The sequence below is a fragment of the Zootoca vivipara genome, chromosome 13, assembly GCF_963506605.1.
Source record: "Zootoca vivipara chromosome 13, rZooViv1.1, whole genome shotgun sequence".
NCBI classification, from domain to species: domain Eukaryota; kingdom Metazoa; phylum Chordata; class Lepidosauria; order Squamata; family Lacertidae; genus Zootoca; species Zootoca vivipara.
In genome coordinates, this window is record NC_083288.1 from 24150888 (window position 1) to 24170649 (window position 19762).

At 46.6% G+C, this 19762-nt stretch overlaps 1 protein-coding gene across 1 annotated transcript; it reads left to right on the forward strand.

Annotated features, from left to right (window-relative positions):
* Positions 1-1981: 1981 nt before the first annotated feature.
* Positions 1982-15452, forward strand: LOC118095727 (keratin, type I cytoskeletal 19-like). Its single transcript, XM_035136965.2, has 8 exons — positions 1982-2563; positions 5442-5524; positions 6253-6409; positions 7494-7655; positions 9064-9189; positions 9370-9590; positions 10004-10035; positions 14569-15452. The coding sequence occupies exons 1-8, from the start codon at positions 2165-2167 to the stop codon at positions 14664-14666; spliced, it is 1278 nt and encodes a 425-aa protein (XP_034992856.1). The 5' UTR covers positions 1982-2164; the 3' UTR covers positions 14667-15452.
* The last annotated feature ends 4310 nt before the right edge of the window (positions 15453-19762 follow it).

Here is a 19762-nt window from a genome sequence, read left to right on the forward strand (position 1 = left end):
ATCACAAAATGGCTGCCACGGGAATGTGGCATGACACAAAATGGCTGCTGCACCTAACAGAGCAGAAAGAGAGAGGGGACCACAAAATAGTGCAGTCATGCTGTCCTATCCCTCACATTAGCCACCACTGCATTTGCAGAGAGAAGCTCTTTGCACCTCTCCTCAGTTCAGAACAGAAGGAAGGCAAGGTATCCTGACCTAGCATCCAATACATTATGTTTAAGAGGATGTAGTACAAGTGGGATTTTCATGCACTGTGGATTTCTGAAGTAACTTTTACTGAGACCTTTCACCCACACCACAGGGGGTACTGGTGGGCAAACTGGCTGGTGAACCCTGAAATAGAGGGTTAAAGTGCAAGCCTGTCAATGCCTCCAGAGGACAGAAGCACTGAGGCAGGCCACAGACTGCAAGGCAAACTGGGGATTATATTAGCATTGCAAATAATAAACTTGCAAAGATTATAAGCTGGGGGCAGGGCATCTAAAACCTGGCTAACTTGCTGGGGGCTGGCAGTGGAGGGGCAGAGAGCTCTATCTCCACCACTGCTGCATTTATATGATGAGTGCAGAGGAAGACGAGGCTTCTCATCACTGGCAGCCGACTTGGTTTCTATGTTGGGACAGAGTGCTCCTCCCTTTCTGCATCAGCCCACTCACTTGCCTGCATGGAATTCCTTGTCACCTTTGGCTACCAGGCGAGTGCTTAATTACAAGGCTGGCCTACCATTAAAACCCCACTGCTCAGTTTCATCTGCATTCATATTTGGTGGAGTAATGATCCACTGAGAAAGTAAGAGGAGCCCTGCTGGATCTGGTCAGTGGCTCATCTAGTCCAGCATCCTGTTCTCACTGTGGTCAAGCAGATGCCTGTAGGAAGCCATAAACTGGGTTTCATCCTCATGGACATGCCCATTGCTAAAACCACAGTGAGGTAGAATTCTGCTTGTTGATAGTATTTACACCAGGCAACGGCAACCTCCGGCCCACGGAGACCATTTATCCAACCCACGAGCCGCCCGCTCGGCAAGTCCCCCGCGCGCTGCACTAAACCGGCACAGCGCGGCACGCGGGGACTCGCCAAGCGGCACCGGAAATGGCACCTGCACCTGCGCAGACGCTGGAAATCGTGCCTGCGCAGGTGTGGTTTCCAGCGTCTGCGCAGACGCAGGAACGATTTCCAGCTCTGCGGACATGCACAGAAGCGATTTCCGCCCCCCCCGGACATGGGCAGCACGGCACCGGAAATCACTTCTGCGCATGTCCGGCCCATGTCTGGCCCATGCACAATAGTCTGTGGGAATGCTCCAGCCCACGGCTGGAAAATGTTGCAGATGCCTGATTTATACCCTGCCTGCCTGCCTGCCTGCCTTCCCTGCAAATAGAGCAGAGGAATTTGCTCATTCCTGTGAAATCATAGAATTGTAGAGTCAGAAGGGATCTTGAGGGTCATCTAGTCCAACCCCCGGCAAATGCAGGAATCCTGCCCACAGCTGTCCCTGGGTGGGCTCAAACCACCAACCTTCTGGTTAGTGCACTGACATTGCACTGACAAAGCAAGGATGGATTCAGGCAGCAACATTTTCCCTCTATAGAGAGTAGCTTCCAGTCCTCCCACACATTGACACTTCCCTTTTGTTAGTTTATCCAGAGGGAAGGGGGCATATTGTACAGGACTATGGCTGCCTATAGAGTGAGATGGTGCAATAAATCATTCAGAAGGGTGTATCTTTGCTCCAGCATAATCACAAAGAAACCCGGATCCCCTGCAGACTTTGGACTGAAGCATAGGTGAATTGTTGATTAAACATTGGCTTGTTGGTGGTGAATGTCTCTTTTATTACCCGATGATGGGTTGGAGCAAAATGTTGAGCATGTCAACGCCACCTGAACAGGCTAATCAGCAGAGGTGGAGTTTGACATGGTCAAGCCTCTTTCTTTTACACCAAGTATAAAGGTCTAACAAATTAGCCCCACCGATCATTTCCTACAAAAGAGTCTCTGAAGCTGGTAGTTCCTTAGCAGAAGAAGAAGAAGAAGAAGAAGAAGAAGAAGAAGAAGAAGAAGAAGAAGAAGAAGAAGAAGAAGAAGAAGAAGAAGAAGAAGAAGAAGAAGAAGAAGAAGAAGAAGAAGAAGAAGAAGAAGAAGAAGAAGAAGAAGAATCAATGGCTTTCTCTGGCTTTTCCTCTGTTCAGTCTTCTCGACCAAGCCTAGCTGGCTCAATCTACAAAACATCGTCCGCCAAAACATACCGAGCTCCCAGTGTCCATGGAGGAGCTGGTGGGTACGGCACCCGCATCTCCACCGGCACCAGCTATGGTGGCTTGGGTGGTGGCTTTCAGCTTGGTGCTTCTACCAGCGACCTGCTGCTTGCCGGCAGTGGGAAGGCGACAATGCAGAATTTGAACGACCGCTTGGCTGTGTATCTGGAAAAGGTGCGCTCCTTGGAAAAAGGCAATGCTCAGCTTGAAATGCAGATCCGCGAGTGGTATGAGAAGTGCTCCCCTGTTGCTAAGCAAGACTACAGCATGTATTTTAAAACCATTGAAGACCTCCAGAACAAGGTAAGAAGTTGTTCAAATTCTAGGCCATTGGCTGGGTAATGGTATGAGCCTGGCAAGGGCAGACAGTGTGCCATTTCCTTACACATGTATATTAATCGAGCCAAAAAGTTATTTTAGCTCGGAGCAGCTCGTGCTGATTTTCTCACAATTATGGCACCACGAAGCTCTCCTGAATCGCCATTTGGAGGCAGTGCACGGCTTGAGGATATGTGCTGACCTGGCCCTGACCAAGCGGATGAGCTATGACTTCATTACACAATGTGAACTAGATAGCACACTTGGTTAGAGCATGGTGCTGATAACGCCAAGATTGCAGGTTCGATCCCCGTATGGGACAGTTGCATATTCCTGCATTGCATGGGTTGGACTAGATGATCCTCAGGGTCCCATCCAACTCTATGCTTCTATGATCTCTATGGACTCATGTCATTGGTCACCACATGCAAAGGTCGTCCATCCATGATAGCTGCCTGCCCATCAGCCTGGAGGTGTGGCAAAGTGCCCTTCAATCATGCCCTGCACATTTTCCAGCACAGTGAATAACTTGGGAGGCTCCCCAACAATGCAATGCTTCTGTTTTTTATGTATACAACTAAGCGGAACACTAAAATAGAACAGCCCTTCTGCAGAGGCATATTTGACTTTTGTTTTTAAACAATTGTTTGAGCAATGAGCACAACTGGGATCAAATAGCACTGTATTATCTGGGGCATGGAACCACAACTTTGTATCTAGCCAAGTCGTAGTCAGAGCAGGCCGACTGAAATCAATGAACTTACATTAGTCATGTCTGCTGATTTTAGTGGGTCTGCTCTGGGTATGCCTTAGATTAATTCAACCCACCATTTTTATTTCATTGGGAAAGTGCCTTGGCCGTGTTAAGAGACTCTAGTGAGAAAGCAGATTTGTCCCATAATCAGATTAAAGTGTCACGAAAAATGTCTGCCCGTCAGAAAATATTGAAGCTCCTTGAGAAGGAATCCTCTGTTTTTGCCATGCATGTTATTCACTAAACTTACTACTACTACTCCCATGTCGGGGGGGTGCACTTCCCTATTTGCTCTTCCCACACCCTACCATGAGTCAATTAAAACCTGCTATAAAATCCCAAATGCTGATGAGAATGGCCTTACGTGCATGCCATTTAAATCATTCACCCCACCCTCTTTCCTCACCTTTTTGTACCTAATCTAATCTCTGCCATAAAGTTGCACCCACAGAAAAGTAAATACGTGGTCGATTGAGATTTGGGAGGTGCCATGTATGGAAGTAGTGAGGAGGGGTAGAGTTCAGGTCATAGCTTCCAGATTCGTGATAATTTTCACTGTGTGGTTTTCAAGAGCAAACAAACACTGCGACCAAGCAAAACTTACATGTGGGCACTTGGAATTTTGAGAAGATTTCCATGAGAAGCTGCCCCCCCCCAACATTACTTGCTACTGTTTGAGCAGGGTGGGGATTCTTTTCAAGATTATTGGGAAATGTAAGACCAAATCCACCCAGGGGGAAACGTAGGAATTTAGGAAGCTGCAAGGCTCTTTTTCAGGAGGAAACTCACAGGAACTCAGTTCCGGCACCTCTCAGGTGGGTGCCATTGCCATTCTAAGAGATTAGAGAGGTGTTCATGATGAGTACTGGCACCTCTTTTTCTAGAAAAATAGCACTGGGAAGCTGCCTTATATTGAGTCAGACTATTGGTAACAGCAACTGACTGGTAGAAGCTCTCCAGGGTTGCGGTCTGTCTCCTAGCCCTACCTTGAGATGCTGGGTATCGAACCAGGGCCAGTGCGTCCATTTAGGCGAACTAGGCAACTGCCTAGGGCACCAAAATGGAGGGGGCGCTGTTGGCCAGCCTGCCCACTGCCCGCTGCTGCCGCCCCTGGTGCTGCCTGGGGCCGCCTCCACTGCGCCTGTGGCAGCAGCAGTGGCTGCGAGGGAGCATCCCGCCCTCGCCTCTCCAAGGCCTCCTCGCTTGGGCAGCTCGTTCTGCAGCAGCTGCAAGGAAGCAGGCAGGAGGAGGAGGAGGAGAGGACGCCACCGTTTCCAAGGCCCAGCCCCATTTGACGCGCTGGCTCTGAGGGGCAGGCGGAGGGCAGGGCCGCCCTGGGCCGGAAGGAAGGGAGAGCGCAGCGGAGCGCCAGGCCTGGCAGGGCCGCTGCCTCCTCCGCCACGAGGGGCTCCTCCGCCGCCTGCTTCCCCCAGCAACCCCCACTGAGCCTCTTGGGCTTGCTGATCAGAAGGTCAGCAGTTCGAATCCCCACAATGGAGTGAGCTCCCGTTGCTCTGTCCCAGCTTCTGTCAACCTAGCAGTTCGAAAGCACGCCAGTGCAAGTAGATAAATAGGTACCGCTATGGCAGGAAGGTAAACAGCGTTTCCGTGCGATCTGGTTTCTGTCACAGTGATCTGTTGTGCCTGAAGCGGTTTAGTCATGCTGGCCACATGACCCGGAAAGCTGTCTGTGGACAAACGCCGGCTCCCTCAGCCTGAAAGCAAGATGAGTGCCGCAACCCCAGAGTAGCCTTTGACTGGAATTAACCGTCCAGGGGTCCTTTACCTTACCTTTTACCTTTACCACTGAGCCACAGCGATTCCCCTAAAGAAAGGAAAGTAGAATCCGGTGATAGAGTAAAACAGTCCATGCTGAGTCATGCTGACGATCTCTCTGCCTAGTGGTAGGGCCCATGTTCTTCATTCAAGCATCCTTTTAAAGTTCTCCACTGATCTTCTTCTTTGGGCCTTTGTTTCTCATTATATGGCTGTCTCTTGTCTTTCATTGACCTTCAGTTCTAACTTCCATTGCCTGGAGGTGGTGACTCTTTTAAGTTTCTGAGTTGGTTTGCTGCATGACTAACCCCTCACTTTCTGTTGTCCCCCCAGATTATCGCAGAACGATTGGCCAACACCCAGATTGTACTGGCGATTGACAATACCAAGCTGGCAGCCGATGATTTCCGAGTGAAGTACGTAGGTTTAAAACCAATGAATACGTATGGCAATCCATTAATATCCCCAGTAATATTTAATTACCAATTACACACACTGCTTTGGGCCTCTCAAAGGAAAAGCAGGAACTATGGGAATGTCTTTCCAGTTTCACAGGTGGCAGGAGTGGAAATTGTAAAATCTGTGAAGATTTTATGCATTTTACTTTCGTTCATTCGTTCATTCATTTATTGCTTGCATTTATATGCCACCTTTTCCTCTAAGTAGCTCAAGGTGCCATACATGGTTTTTCCCTTCCTCATTTAATCTCAACAACCCTGCGAGGTAGACTAGGCTGAGATAGGATTGCTATAATTTAAAAACATTCAGGCACAAAAGGTTGTTAAGCTTTTCTTTTTGGAAAAATGCCCAAAAAGTTGCTGAGCTTTTTTTTCCCGGGGGGGGGGGATCGCCCATAAAAACCACTGGTTCTGTTTTCAAAACCCTATTGAAAATTCCCCCTGGATGGATGGTCATTTCGCCATTGGAATCTCAGACATGTCCTGGGAAAACAACACATGGCAACTCTAGCTCTTGTTTGTGAGCATCTACCCAAGAACATTTTTTCTTAAAACCCAGAATTCAGGATTCAGCCATCATAAAGAGGTCCATTGCAGTCGTATTGGCCAATGAAATTAATAACTGCTGGGGAATTGGTCCAGTTTGCTGAGAAGGAAGCTGACATGTCTTTTTGAACATCAAACAGATACGAGAATGAGCTGGGTCTCAGACAAAGTGTGGAAAATGACACAGCAGGGTTAGCCAGACTCATCGATGACTTGACCCTGGTCAAGTCTGATCTTGAACATCAGGTCGAAGGTCTGAAGGAAGAACTGGCTTACCTCAAGAAAAATCACGAAGAGGTAAGAAAAACATCCCATTAAGCCAAAGAGTTGTGGATTTTCTCAGCTTCAGATGTCCACAAGACCATCTCTGCCAATAGGCAAAGTGAAGCATTTGCCTCAGGTGACAGATGCTGGCAGGTAGCAAGATGTCGGATGACAGAGCTGGGTGTTCTTGTGCATGCACACCCGAACCTGATCTGCTATGCTCAGGTGCAGCAGATTCAATTCTCCAGTTTGGTAAGCTTTTGGACATGGAATGCAAGGAGGAAACCATCTTAGGCAGAAAAATATATTCAGCTGGGCCTGCCAGTAGGGCCAAAGAGTTTGAGGGGAGGATCTAGCAGAGATGTCAGAGAAGACGCAATGGGAACAAATTACTTAAGTTGCATGATTTCACCAGAGCAGACAACGAGGTGAACAACACAGATTTGGGTGGAAGCCGAACTGCAGGGTAACAGAAACAGTGCTGCATGCAGCAGATACAGGATTGAACAGGAAATGATGCCTTCCTACATCCCTTGGACCGCATTAGTAAGCAGTAGCCAGATCTTGAAAGCCTGTGACTACACAGATAAGGAGCAATCTTATTCGGTTGACTGATAAAACTCATATATCAGGGCACTTAAGTAGAATAAAGGTAAAGGTAAAGGTACCCGTGACCGTTAGGTCCAGCCGCGGATGACTCTGGGGTTGCGGCGCTCATCTCGCTTTCAAGCCAAGGGAGCCGGCGTTTGTCCACAGACAGCTTCCAGGTCATGTGGCCAGCATGACTAAGCCGCTTCTGGCAAAACCAGAGCAGCACACGGAAACGCCATTTACCTTCCCGCAGGAGCGGTACCTATTTATCTACTTGCACTTTGAGGTGCTTTCGAACTGCTAGGTTGGCAGGAGCTGGTACCGAGCAATGGGAGCTCACCCCATTGCAGGGATTCGAACCGCTGACCTTCCGATCGGCAAGCCCTAGGCTCAGTGGTTTAGACCACAGCGCCACCCGTGTCCATAAGTAGAATATGGGGAGCCAAAAAGGACCCTATTCCTTGAACCTGATGCTGGTTTCAAAGTTAACTAGCACGGAATAATCATGATCACTGGTCTTTTGCAGGAAAAGGCAAGATTGCAGAAGCAGCTGGGTGGCACCGTGTCAGTCGAGGTGGATGCTGCTCCAGGCATTGATCTGGGACAGATTATGGACAACATGCGCCAGCAGTATGAAGTCATGGCTGAAAAGAATCGTCAAGAGGCTAAAGACCGTTTTGATAAACAGGTGATGTTTGTCATGATGGTTGTTATGACTAAAGTTTGTTATTATGACTAATAATCATTCACATGGCATTTTACCTGTGAAAACTACTTGACACGCTCCATTTTGTTTGTTCACGAAACACTTTGATGAAATAGGAGGCTAAGTCTGCAATCCTGTTCCTACACCCCCAGAACTGAATCCAATAGGACTTACTGATGAGCAGACAAGCGCTGTAATTGTTCCTTTCTGCAAATTCAGGCTAAGAGAGCCTTCCAGAAACCAGCAAAGCCTGGTTTCAAATGGTGCATATACACATTATAGCAGGTTTGATCTTAAAAGAGGCATTTCCCTCTCTGTGTGAGAGAGGGGTGAATGCCCCTCTTGATATTGTGCCCGCCACATATACACATATACATGTAAACACAAATATATGCAATTCTTTTTAAGAAAACCAAAAAAAATGCTGCTACTATGGAGCACATCCTTTGTCATTCAACAGCAGGGGCGTAGCGAGGCGCCGGCAAATTGCCATGCACCCGGGTGGGCGTGGCGTCGCTACGTAACGACGCTGAGCGGGCTTTATCATGGAAAGTAGCTTGCAAGAATAAATTCTCTTGTCTGAAGTAAGAATTCTTTCTGTGAGTGAAGGATGTTGGATGCTGCGACGAACCCTCTCGCCGACGTTGCCGATGGATTATGAGATGAAAGGGTACAGGGGTAAAGCAATCCCCACTCAATTCTTTACACCTTAAAATAAACCCCTTTTTACCTGGAGTTTGTAGCTGAAGCGAGGCGTGTGGCTTTGGAGGTGCGGGGGAGGCAGCAATACCCCGCTACATTAGATATATATATATATATATATATATATATATATATATATATATATATATATACACATACATACATACATATTCATTTTCCAATTTAAAATAACAATCATATTAATAACAAATCAAACAAAATCTTTCCACATTCAAAAACAAAAAACAATATAGCCAATTATATAATCCGAATTAATTAATTTCAATGGGACTTCCTGTGTTCTGGATTTCAAGAGCTAAATGTCCATCCTTTATCTTTCTGCTATCTTCTTTATTACTGCACAGTTTTCCAGTCCTGATATTGACAATCTCCTCTCTCGATCAGTCACTCGTTGGTATAACTCTCTATCTTGTTTTATTTGACCATTCCTTATTTCTGCAATCACGCAGGGGGCTTTTTCCACATTGTTCTCAGTCTTAATATTTTGAAGCACAATCCTCCTTCGAAGCCCCCTGCTTTTTCTGCTGATTGTTGTTCTAATAGGCTCTGGGCTTCCATCCAAGGTTGAAATTAATTAGCATATTCAGCTACACTGTTAATCACCCCAACAACAAAAATATTTGATTTCTCATTGTTGCATTTCTCTCTGTCCATCTTTGTATTTTAGGTTGAAGAATGGAATATAGAGGTGACCACTACTACACAACAACTTGAGGGCCATAGAAATGAGGTCACGGAGCGGAGACGTACACTTCAGAACCTGGAGATTGAACTCCAATCCCAGCTTAACTTGGTAAAGTTCAAGTGCAGCAATACATTTACTGTTTTTGATTCATTGCATGGCCCTTTGAGTTCCTGCCCCTCAGAGCTATGCCAACCCTGGCAATCAGCCGACCACCCCCACAGACTGTGGGTCACTTGACATTCTAGGCTAGGGAACATCCTCTTGAACTGAACATCTGCTCTCTTCTAGAAAGCGGATCAGGAGAATATGCTGGCGGAAACCGAAGCACGTTACGGAGCCCTATTGGCCCAGATACAGGCTTCCATTGGGAACGTGGAGGCCCAGCTGATGCAGCTGCGGAGTGACATGGAGCGTCAGAGCCAGGAGTACAACAGCCTCTTGGACATCAAGGTCAAGCTAGAGGCAGAGATTGCCACATATCGCCGCCTGCTGGAAGGGGAAGACAGCAGGTGAGGGATTCAGTCCAAAGGTGCTTACGTTGTGCGAGTCAGCAGACCGCATGCTATCTGAGTCATTGTGCAAGTGGGGCGGCTTTCATTCTTGCAACAAAACTTCCCCTTCCCTTATGTCTCTCACACACAAACACATCTGCTCTGGGGTTTCAAATCTGCAGCCGATGCAGGCAGAGGAGCGAGGGAGGGGAAGCAGTGGAACAGACTCCAACGAGAGGTGGTGGACTCTCCTTCCTTGGAGGTTTTTAAGCAGAGATTGGATGGCCATCTGTCATGGATGCTTTGGCTGAGATTCCTGCATTGCGGGCAGTTGGACTAGATGACCCTTGGGGTCCCTTCCAACTCTAAGATTCTGTGATTCTATGATTTATCTGTCTGATTCTGTTTTTATTTCATTTTTTAAAAAACAGGGCTATTCTTGAAGAACTGGAAGCTGAAAAAGGTATGAGTCTGAATCGTCAACACTCTCTCTCATATGTTGAAGGTTTCCACTGAAAAAAGCATTTCAGAGAGGCCCGATTCATACTGAGTCAGTCCCATTGGTCTATCTAGCTCAGTATTGTCTACACCAGGCATCCTCAAACTTCGGCCCTCCAGGTGTTTTGGACTACAATTCCCATCTTCCCTGACCACTGGTCCTGTTAGCTAGGGATCATGGGAGTTGTAGGCCAAAACATCTGGAGGGCCACAGTTTGGGGGTGCCTGGTCTACACTGACTGGCGGCAGCTATCCAACCCCCTTAGATGCTGGGGATTGAAACCTGGAGCTTCTGCTGAGCTATGACCCTTCCCCTTAGCAGGTAACTGGCTTGCACAGAAAAGGGCTTTCAGGCCTCTTCCAGCATCAGCGATCCACCCATCCGTACCATGTACGTCAGTGATACAAAAAGTATTTTAGGCAGCACCCATATAGACTTATGCATGTTCTGCCATGTGGCCAGAACCACTTTTCACATTGTTTTGGGTACACTACATCTTTAATTTAGCATTTGGGCCCTATTGGTCAACTCTGAGCACAATCTCTTTCAGCCGGCAGTGACTGTGGGAATGTTCAGGTGGCAAGAGAAGATAGATTGTTTATTAATACCTTTCCTAAATTGCGCTAGCAGAAATCTGCTTGCAGGCACATTAGGACCTCTTACTATTATGCAATTCAATCTCCCTCAGATTGAACTGTATGTTCCTGGTAAGATCAACCCTTTAAATCCCTCCTAAAAGAATAAAGACACCACATTCTTATTCATAAGCAATAAAATGAAAGTTTACCGGTACTCACGATCAGGCAGAGCACAGTGTGGTCCCTGAAGGCGGGCTTTAGGCTTAAAGTTACAAACTTATACTAACAGGTTTATCCCATAAGGAAAATTACCTGGGGCACTGCTTGGCTGGCAGCCAGCAGTTTAAGTTCGCAGGATGAAACAAAGATGGCAAAGAGGGAGAGTGGCAGCAAGCCTTGTCCTTTTACCAGGTCTGGAAAGGCCAGGCCCACCCACTAGTCACATGCAAGGAAGGATGCTCCAGGCTAGGAGGAACAAGAAGTTTTCAATGGCTGGAACAAACATTCCCTTGCATATCCACTCTAGGAAAACAAGGAAAGTTGTACTTCACTGCTCTCATTGGATTATATCCCACAGCACAGAGAGCAAAGTCCTTCTCACATCACTAGCAGCACTGCAACTTACCTGGACTGTGCTGGAGGTAGGAGAGGACGATGGCCAGGTCAGGGCTGCCCAGGTGAACAGATGAAGCTCTTGCTGGTGAGGTCCACATGGCCCTGACCTTACCGGTTCCCTGCCTTGTCCCAGCATTTTATTTATATACTAGCTGGCCCGGTCACGCGTTGCTGTGGCTCAGTCTGTTAAATGGACCCCCAGAGTCCCCCTTCAGACTCCCCTCACCTTCAGAGTCCCCCTTCATTTTGTTGAAATGTTTTACGCGTGGTCTGTTTACACACAGCCATCCCTGTTACTCCCCCCACCCTGTCGCCCCTCCTCCCCCCACCCCTCGGCTTATCCCTGTGGCTGGGCATACCCTGCCCCAACCCATGACCTATCCCATCCCCTCCTCTCCCCACCCCCGGCTCATCCCTGTGATTGGCCCCTCTCTGTCCCGACCCATGACCTATCCCGCCCCCCACCTCCACTCGGCCCACTCTGGAAAGGCGAGCCGAGATGCTGTGGAGAGGGAAGCTTTCCTAGGTGCAGTACCAGTTCAGCCGTTGCTAGAGGGCGCTGTTTTGCAACAACTCCTGTGCTCCCAGCATGCACTTGAGGGTGATTTGTGATTTCTGGAATACAGTTTTTTTGGTGTTTAATGTGGCCCAGGTGTGACATCTGTCTACGCAACCTGTATATGGTCACTATCATATTCACTTTGGACGTTGTGTCAAAATTTGAATGTAATCGGTAAAGCGGTTTCGGAGAAAAGTGGACACCCACCCACATGTCCAGTTTATATATATATATATATACACACACACACACACACACACACACACACACACACACACAGTGGTACTTCGATTTAAGTACACAATTGGTTCCGGAAGTCTGTACTTAAACTGAAGCGTACTTAACCTGAAGCGAACTTTCCCATTGAAAGTAATGGAAAGTGGATTAATCGATTCCAGACGGGTCCGCGGAGTACTCAACCTGAAGCGTACTTAACCCGAAGTATGAGTGTAATTGGTTCTGGAAGTCTGTACTTATCCTGAAGCATACTTAACCTGAAGCAAACTTTCCCATTGAGAGTAATGGAAAGTGGATTAATCCGTTCCAGATGGGTCCGCGGAGTACTTAAACTGAAAGTACTCAAACCAAAGCATACTTAAACCGAGTTATGACTCTCTCTGTGTGTGTGTGTATTATTTTATTTTATTCTTTTAAAAATAAACTACCGTAGCTCCATCTTGAGAAGCTGCAGCAACATGAGTGGCAGCAGCACAGTTTTCCCCCACTGCACTAGGAATTCAAACAGTCATCTTGCTGCAAAAGCCAACAGGAATATCCCTCCCCATCTCTTCATCCAACCAGTCATTGAAAACACTTCTGCAATTCTAGCTTTGTTGCTGTACAAGCAACGTCCTCCGTGCATCTTATCTGGTCTTGTTTTCCACTCTAACAGACAGCATTAGGTTCCTCCTGAACAGGGCCGTCTTAAGCATATCCAGCGCCATGGTGCAAAGATCCCTCCACACCCCCACCCCCGAGTTTCCCAGAGTATACAACAACACCACATTTGTTCTGGGTATAAGTTTTTAGGTGCATGCACACTTCTTCAGACATCTTCAGACATCTGAAGAAGTGTGCATACTCATGAAAGCTTTATTTTTAAAACTGTACTGTGTCCCCATGTTTTTTCCCCCAAGTTGCTTTACAATGGGATGTTATGCATATGATCTTACCAACCAAGCTCCCCCCCCCCCAGAGGAGCCAGACGAGCGCAATGCCCCTGGCTTGGCCCGGAAGGCCGCCTCCCCTTCCCTCCACGCTCCCACTTTAGGCCCGCCCTTCACTGCAGATGGCAGAGAGGAGGCAAATGGTCTGCGCAGCCTGCCTGCTGCTGTTTAAACACGACAAGCCACGCCCCCCAACAGACAGATTGACTGGCGAGGTGACATGACATGCCAAGCGCCTGGAGCCAGCTGCCTCAGCGACAGCGCCTCACTTGCCGCCCCGAACACGAACACGAGTAGCACGCGGCGCAGGCACAGCTGTTCCTGGACATCGCTGCTGGGCGCGCGCCATGGCACAAGGTGCCACTAAACCAAATGGAAAAGGTGCCTCTGCTCCTGAACTAGTTCTTACCAGTCTTGTGTCACGCCGCATTCTTGCATTGGTGACACTGGCCTCACTGATAATGAGCTTTGCCAGGGGTGGAGCCAGGATGAAACTTAGGGGGGGCAAGGGGCAGGGCCAAGGGGAGGGGGGAGGGGCCAAAGCGGGGCAAGGAAAGCTCCCTTCTCCCTTGCCAGCTTTCCCTCCACCCGCCCCAGCGATCGCGAACGGCAGGGGCGAGGGGGCGCCAGGATCAGCCTGAAATCAGGCTGCTCCGACTCTCTCCTCCCCCTCCATGATCGGCAGGGGCGAGGGGGCACCAGGATCAGCCTGAAATCGGGCTGCTCTGACTCCCTCCTCCCCCTCTGCGATCGGCAGGGGCGAGGAGGCACCAGGATCAGCCCGAAATCGGGCTGCTCCGATCCCCTCCTCCCCCTCTGCGATCGGCAGGGGCGAGGGGGCGCCAGGATCAGCCCGAAATTGGGCTGCTCCGACTCCCTCCTCCCCCTCCGCGATCGGCAGGGGCGAGGAGGTGCCAGGATTAGCCCGAATTCGGGCTGCTCCGATCCCCTCCTCCCCCTCTGCGATCGCCGGGGCAGGTGGAGGGAAAGCCCCAGAGCCGCGCAAAGCGGTTGCCTGGCTTTCCCTCCGCCCGCCCCACAGCCAGCCGGCTAGAAGGGACGTCTCCCTTCTCCCTTGCTGGTTGTGGGGCAGGCAGAGGGAAAGCCAGCCGAACGCTCTGGGGCTTTCCCTCCACCCGCCCCACAGCCAGCCAGGGAGAAGGGAGACGGCACCGGGCGGGCAGCAGGGCAGGCTGGGCAGCGGCCCTGCTTCTAGGGGGGGCAATTGCCCCCTCCTGCCCCCCCTGCCTACGCCCATGAGCTTTGCAGAGTTTCTACCTCCTGGTCCCTAGCCATAATGCCAAAATGGAATGATTAGGGGGTCTTCCAAGCAAGAAAGGAAATGTTTGCCCACTGATGATGTTATGGTATTGTTTAAAGCACCCAATGAATTCTAAGCATGCATCTGATACATGTTTGGGGGGGGGGCCCTCGGATAACTTGGTAGAGCATGAGATTCTTAATCTCAGGGTCGTGGGTCCGAGGCCCATGTTGGGCAAAACAGTCCTGCACTGCAGGGAGTTGGGCTAGATGGTCCTCGCAGCCCTTTCCGATTCTATGATTCTATCTCCCTTTCCAGAAAAGAATAAAGTCCTGAGGATCAAGACTGTTGTTGAAGAGATGGTCGATGGGCAAGTCGTATCATCCAGAATTGACGAGCGGGAACAGAAGATGTAGCCGGTGGCGGAAGGCATTTTACGTTCTTTGTGTTAAGGCCAGAAAATAATAATAATAACCTAATTTCAAATCCTGCCTTTCTGAAGACGAAATGATACTTCTCTATAGATTTTAAAAAGGGAACTCAATGATAAAGGAAACAATGTGCTATTGCTAAAGAATCGATCGACTGTTTCTTCTATATAAAAAAATTAAAAAGTCTGTTCATTATGTCAAAAGGTTGCAACTGTATGTTTTGTTATATCAGTTTAACTGGTTGAGTTAAAGCACTCCAGCCTGAATCTAGTGCTGTCCATGCATGGGAGGAGCACACTTCCACTCTTGCAACAGGACTTCTCTGTCCCTTTTGCATTTGCTCAAAAATCTCCTGGGGGTCCTGGCCTGGGGGAGTTGGGGGGAGGCTGCAGATGCAAGGAGAGGAGGTTCATTCATTCTTCAAGTGCCAGTCTGCTCACTCAACCCTGGGTTCTGCTCTCCAAGATCCAGCTTCTTTAACCTAAACCCAGCTCTGTGTGGGACTGAATACTTCCCTTAGGCCAGGGGTATGGTCCCTGTGGCGGTCATCTCTCTCCGTTGACCACAATGGCCGGGAATGATGGCAGAGGGAATTCAACAACAGCAGGCAGGCCACATGTTCCCTGTCCCTGCCCTAGGCAAAACAAGGAATTTTATCCAGGATAGAGATTAGAAATGATCTATCGATTACTGTTCTGCTTTTCATCTTTTCAATCTTAAATCCAGTTCTCCACATTTCTGCAGCAATCTGTGATCATTAAAAAAAATCCTCACAAAAATTCTTCGGCATATTATTGCTGGTTTCTCTCAATAACCACATGGTTGCGTGCAGTTTTGATTAACACATGCATTTTTTGCAAGCAATTTCCCTCAACTGAACGTACCTTCGTGTGTTAGTTTCAGAAATACATGCATTTTTATGGACACTATTTACAGTACTTTATGCGTTTCTGTACACCTTGGGAAGCTCACAAGCAGAACATGACTGCAACAGTGCTCTCTTCTTCTACCCCCACCCCCTACTTGTGATTTCCAGTAAGTGGCATTAAGAGGCATGACATTTTTTTAAAAAAAAAATTCATTTTTATTACTTTTTCTGTACATACATCAACGGGGATGGGAAAGAAATACACAAAGCAGCGATGATAAATAAAGGTTATACAATATCCAAAATTTGTCTTGTCATTTTTAGATAAACTAAAAATTATTATCATACATCACCTTCATTTTCTAAGTTAAGCATATCCATTCCTTTTCTCATTCCCAAAAAAAGCTTATTTTTACTCTTCTTCCCTTACCTTCGACTTCCACCTCTCTCTCTTTTGGTTTTATTCTTCCCTTTATTTGGTTTTGCGCTTTAAAAAGTTGAACCCGTCACAAATTAATTCTCCAATTGAACATAGGTTTATGACTTAGGTTATTTAACTCTGTTACATTTTATAATGGTAACCCACCGGTTTTTCATGTCTTACCATACTCCTTCAGATAAACTGTAAATTTGTCCCACTCTTTTTGAAATTTTTGTTCCTTTTGGTCCCTTATTCTCCCCGTTAGCCTAGCCAGCCCCATATACTCTAGCATTTTCTCTCTCCAATCCTCTATCGTCGGAATTTCATTCGTTCTCCACCTTTGGGCCAAGATAACTCTAGCGGCAGTGGTGGCATACATGAAAAGTTTGTGGTCCTCTTTTTTTATATTCCTGCCCAATATCCCTAATAACAATTCCTCCGGTTTTTTTGGGAAGGTATATCTTAATAATCTTTTCAGTTCGTTATATATTTGTTCCCAGTAGACTTTAACCTTTTCACAGAGCCACCATTGATGGTAGTAATCTCCTTCTTTGATATTACACTTCCAGCACTTCCTATTATTTGTTTTATTAATTTTGGCTAACTTAACAGGTGTTAGGTGCCATCTAAACATCATTTTCATGACGTTTTCCTTTAGAAGGATACAGGCCGTAAATTTAATCTGATGTTTCCATAAATTTTGCCATTGATCGATGTTAATATTATGGCCTAAATCTATCGCCCATTTGATCATACATTCCTTAGTGGCTTCCTCTTGTGTGTTCCATTCTAGGAGGAGATCGTACATCTTTGTTAACGTTTTCTCATTACTTTCCACAATTTCTACTTGGAACTTAGATTTGTTGGGTTCGAATCCATAAGTTCTATTGTCCTTTTTAAACAAGTCCTGGATCTGATAGTATTGAAGCCATCCTATGCCTCTTTCTTTCAATTGTTCGTATGTTTTAATTTTCCACCCCTCCTTCGATTCAATTAGAATATCATCATAGCTTAGCCAATTGGGCTCCATATTCGTTTTTTTTATAGTCAACACTTCTGTTGGTGACAACCACCTTGGGGTTTTCCTTTCTAATATGTTCTTGTTCTTGGCCCATACCTCGTACAGTGGTTTCCTAATCACATGAGATAGGAAACCTCTGTGTGATTTAACTTTTTCGTACCACAGATAATTGTGCCAGGTAAATCTATTGTTAAATCCTTCGAGGTCTAGGAGATCATGGTCTTTAAGCAAAATCCAATCTTTTAGCCACACCATACAGGAGGCTTCATAATATAGTTTGAGGTCAGGCAGCGCAAAGCCCCCTCTCTCCTTTTTATCGGTTAATATCTTGAATTTAATCCGAGGTGGTTTTCTCTGCCAAATATATCTTGAAATTTCCTTCCTCCACTCTTCAAATACGCCAACACCCTTTATCACTGGTATCATTTGGAACAAGAATAGAAATCTAGGAAGGATATTCATTTTCACTGTGGCTATTCTCCCCCACAATGAGAGATGTAATTTTTTCCAAGTTTCTAAGTCTTTTTTTATGTCGTTCCAAATTTTTATATAGTTATCGTTGTATAAGTTTATATTCTTTTCCGACAGCCAGATTCCGAGATATTTCACCTTCTTTACCATTTCAATCCCATATTTCCCCTGGAGTTCTTCCCTTTCCTTCCTTGTCATATTTTTGATGATCATTTTAGTCTTTTTCTTATTCACTCTAAATCCTGCTAGGGTTCCAAATTTGTTCATTTCTTTCAGTAGTTCGTCAAGGCTAGTTTCCGGGTCTTCCAATGTTATGACTAGGTCGTCGGCAAAAGCCTTCTGTTTGTATTCCCTACGACCAACCCTTATCGCCTTTATTAAGAGGCATGACATTTTTTCACTGTAGAGATAATGGTATTGTAGCTAGTACCCATCAATAGCATTTTCCTCCTTCGATTTGTCAAATCCTCTTCTTATTATCATTTATTACGCATGCTATTTGTTGGTCCTGACATGCTGATTTTCAGCTGCGTCAAGCATTTCTTTCCGTGCTAAGGTAGGATCGAGCAAACAGGTAACTATAAGCGAGCAAGCAGGGAAATTGACAGCATTTTAATAGCGGCTAACCACACAAAAGGGACCCAGGTGGCGCTGTGGTTAAACCACTGAGCCTAGGGCTTGCTGATCAGAAGGTCGGCGGTTTCGAATCCCTGTGACGGGGTGAGCTCCCGTTGCTTGGTCCCAGCTCCTGCCAACCTAGCAGTTCGAAAGCACATCAAAATACAAGTAGATAAATAGGAACCACTACAGCGGGAAGGTAAACGGCGTTTCCATGTGCTACTCTGGTTTGCCAGAAGCGGCTTTGTCATGCTGGCCACATGACCTGGAAGCTATACGCCGGCTCCCTTAGCCAATAATGCGAGATGAGCGCTGCAACCCCAGAGTCGGTCACGACCGGACCTAATGGTCAGGGGTCCCTTTACCTTTACCTTTAACCACACAAAATTGGATGGGATACGATGCCCCTGTTGCCTTGTCCGGGTTGCACCCAGGGCAGCTGCCCCTGACACCTGCGTCGAACAATACCACTGCTTACTTATTATCCTCCCAGCTCCTTTTTTATCTTTTTGAAACATGAAGTAATCCTTTGCCTGTCAGCTAACACACATCCCCTTTGGCAAACATGTAGGCCTCCAAAAACAGGAAGATTCTGTTGTTGTTTCCCAACAAAGGAAAATATACAAATATATAAAGTCGTCCTTCCCGCTTTGATGATCTTGATCCGTGCAAAAGAGCCAAAAAATAAAACACTCCTCAGTTTCACAGGCATGAGTCACTAGCCAATTCTATGAAAAAGAAGAAGAAGAAAAGAGAAATAATTCTTTCAGATTCTTGACTTCTTGCTCCAATACCATTCATAAGAAATCCCTGTCAAAAACAAACATGCACCACACCTATAAGCCGCAGGGCTTGGGTCCATTGCAAAGTGATAAACTCAAGATGGCATCTCCGACATGATCACTGAGTTTCCTGTATCTGACTAACGGCTGTAGAGGACTGAGATCACAGCCTGTAGGCAGTTAATGCTCATCCCCATTGCATTCCTAATAAAAATCTCCCCTGTCACTCCCATTGGTAGCAAATAGCACCTTGGGGACAGAGAAATTGCATTGCAACCATTACAGGGGATTAAATCCACTCGTGTTACGCCACCAATCCTGATTCCCCCGTTCCTATTATTTAGGGGAAGGAAACAAAACACAATTCCTGCATGGGTTGTACTTGGAGGGAAAGAAAGGGTCTATTAAGACAGTCACATTTACACAGGGAGGGAAGAAAAGACCAGTACCAGCTAAATGCAGTACATATTGGTTGGTTTCTTTAGTGCAAGCAGAGAATTTGATTTACACCAGCCAGCCAGCCATTCACTCATCATATTTGCACTGTGTTGCACATATCTAGTGATATACAGGCAATGAAATTTAAATGGGCTTTTATTTTTAAACCAAAATTATTTATATTTTTAAAATTATATTTTAAAACCAAAAGGATGGATATTTTAAAATGTTTTCAGATGATCTTAATTGCTTTAAATATGCTTTTATTTTATTTTTAATTGTATTGTTTTAACATATTGGTGTTAGCTGCCCGGGGCTCCATTGAAAAGAAAGGTGGGAGGGGTATTATTATTATTATTATTATTATTATTATTATTATTATTATTATTATCATCCAGAGCCATAAGGAGATGATAGATGGTAGATGGTAGATGGTAGATCAGGCATCCCCAAACTGCGGCC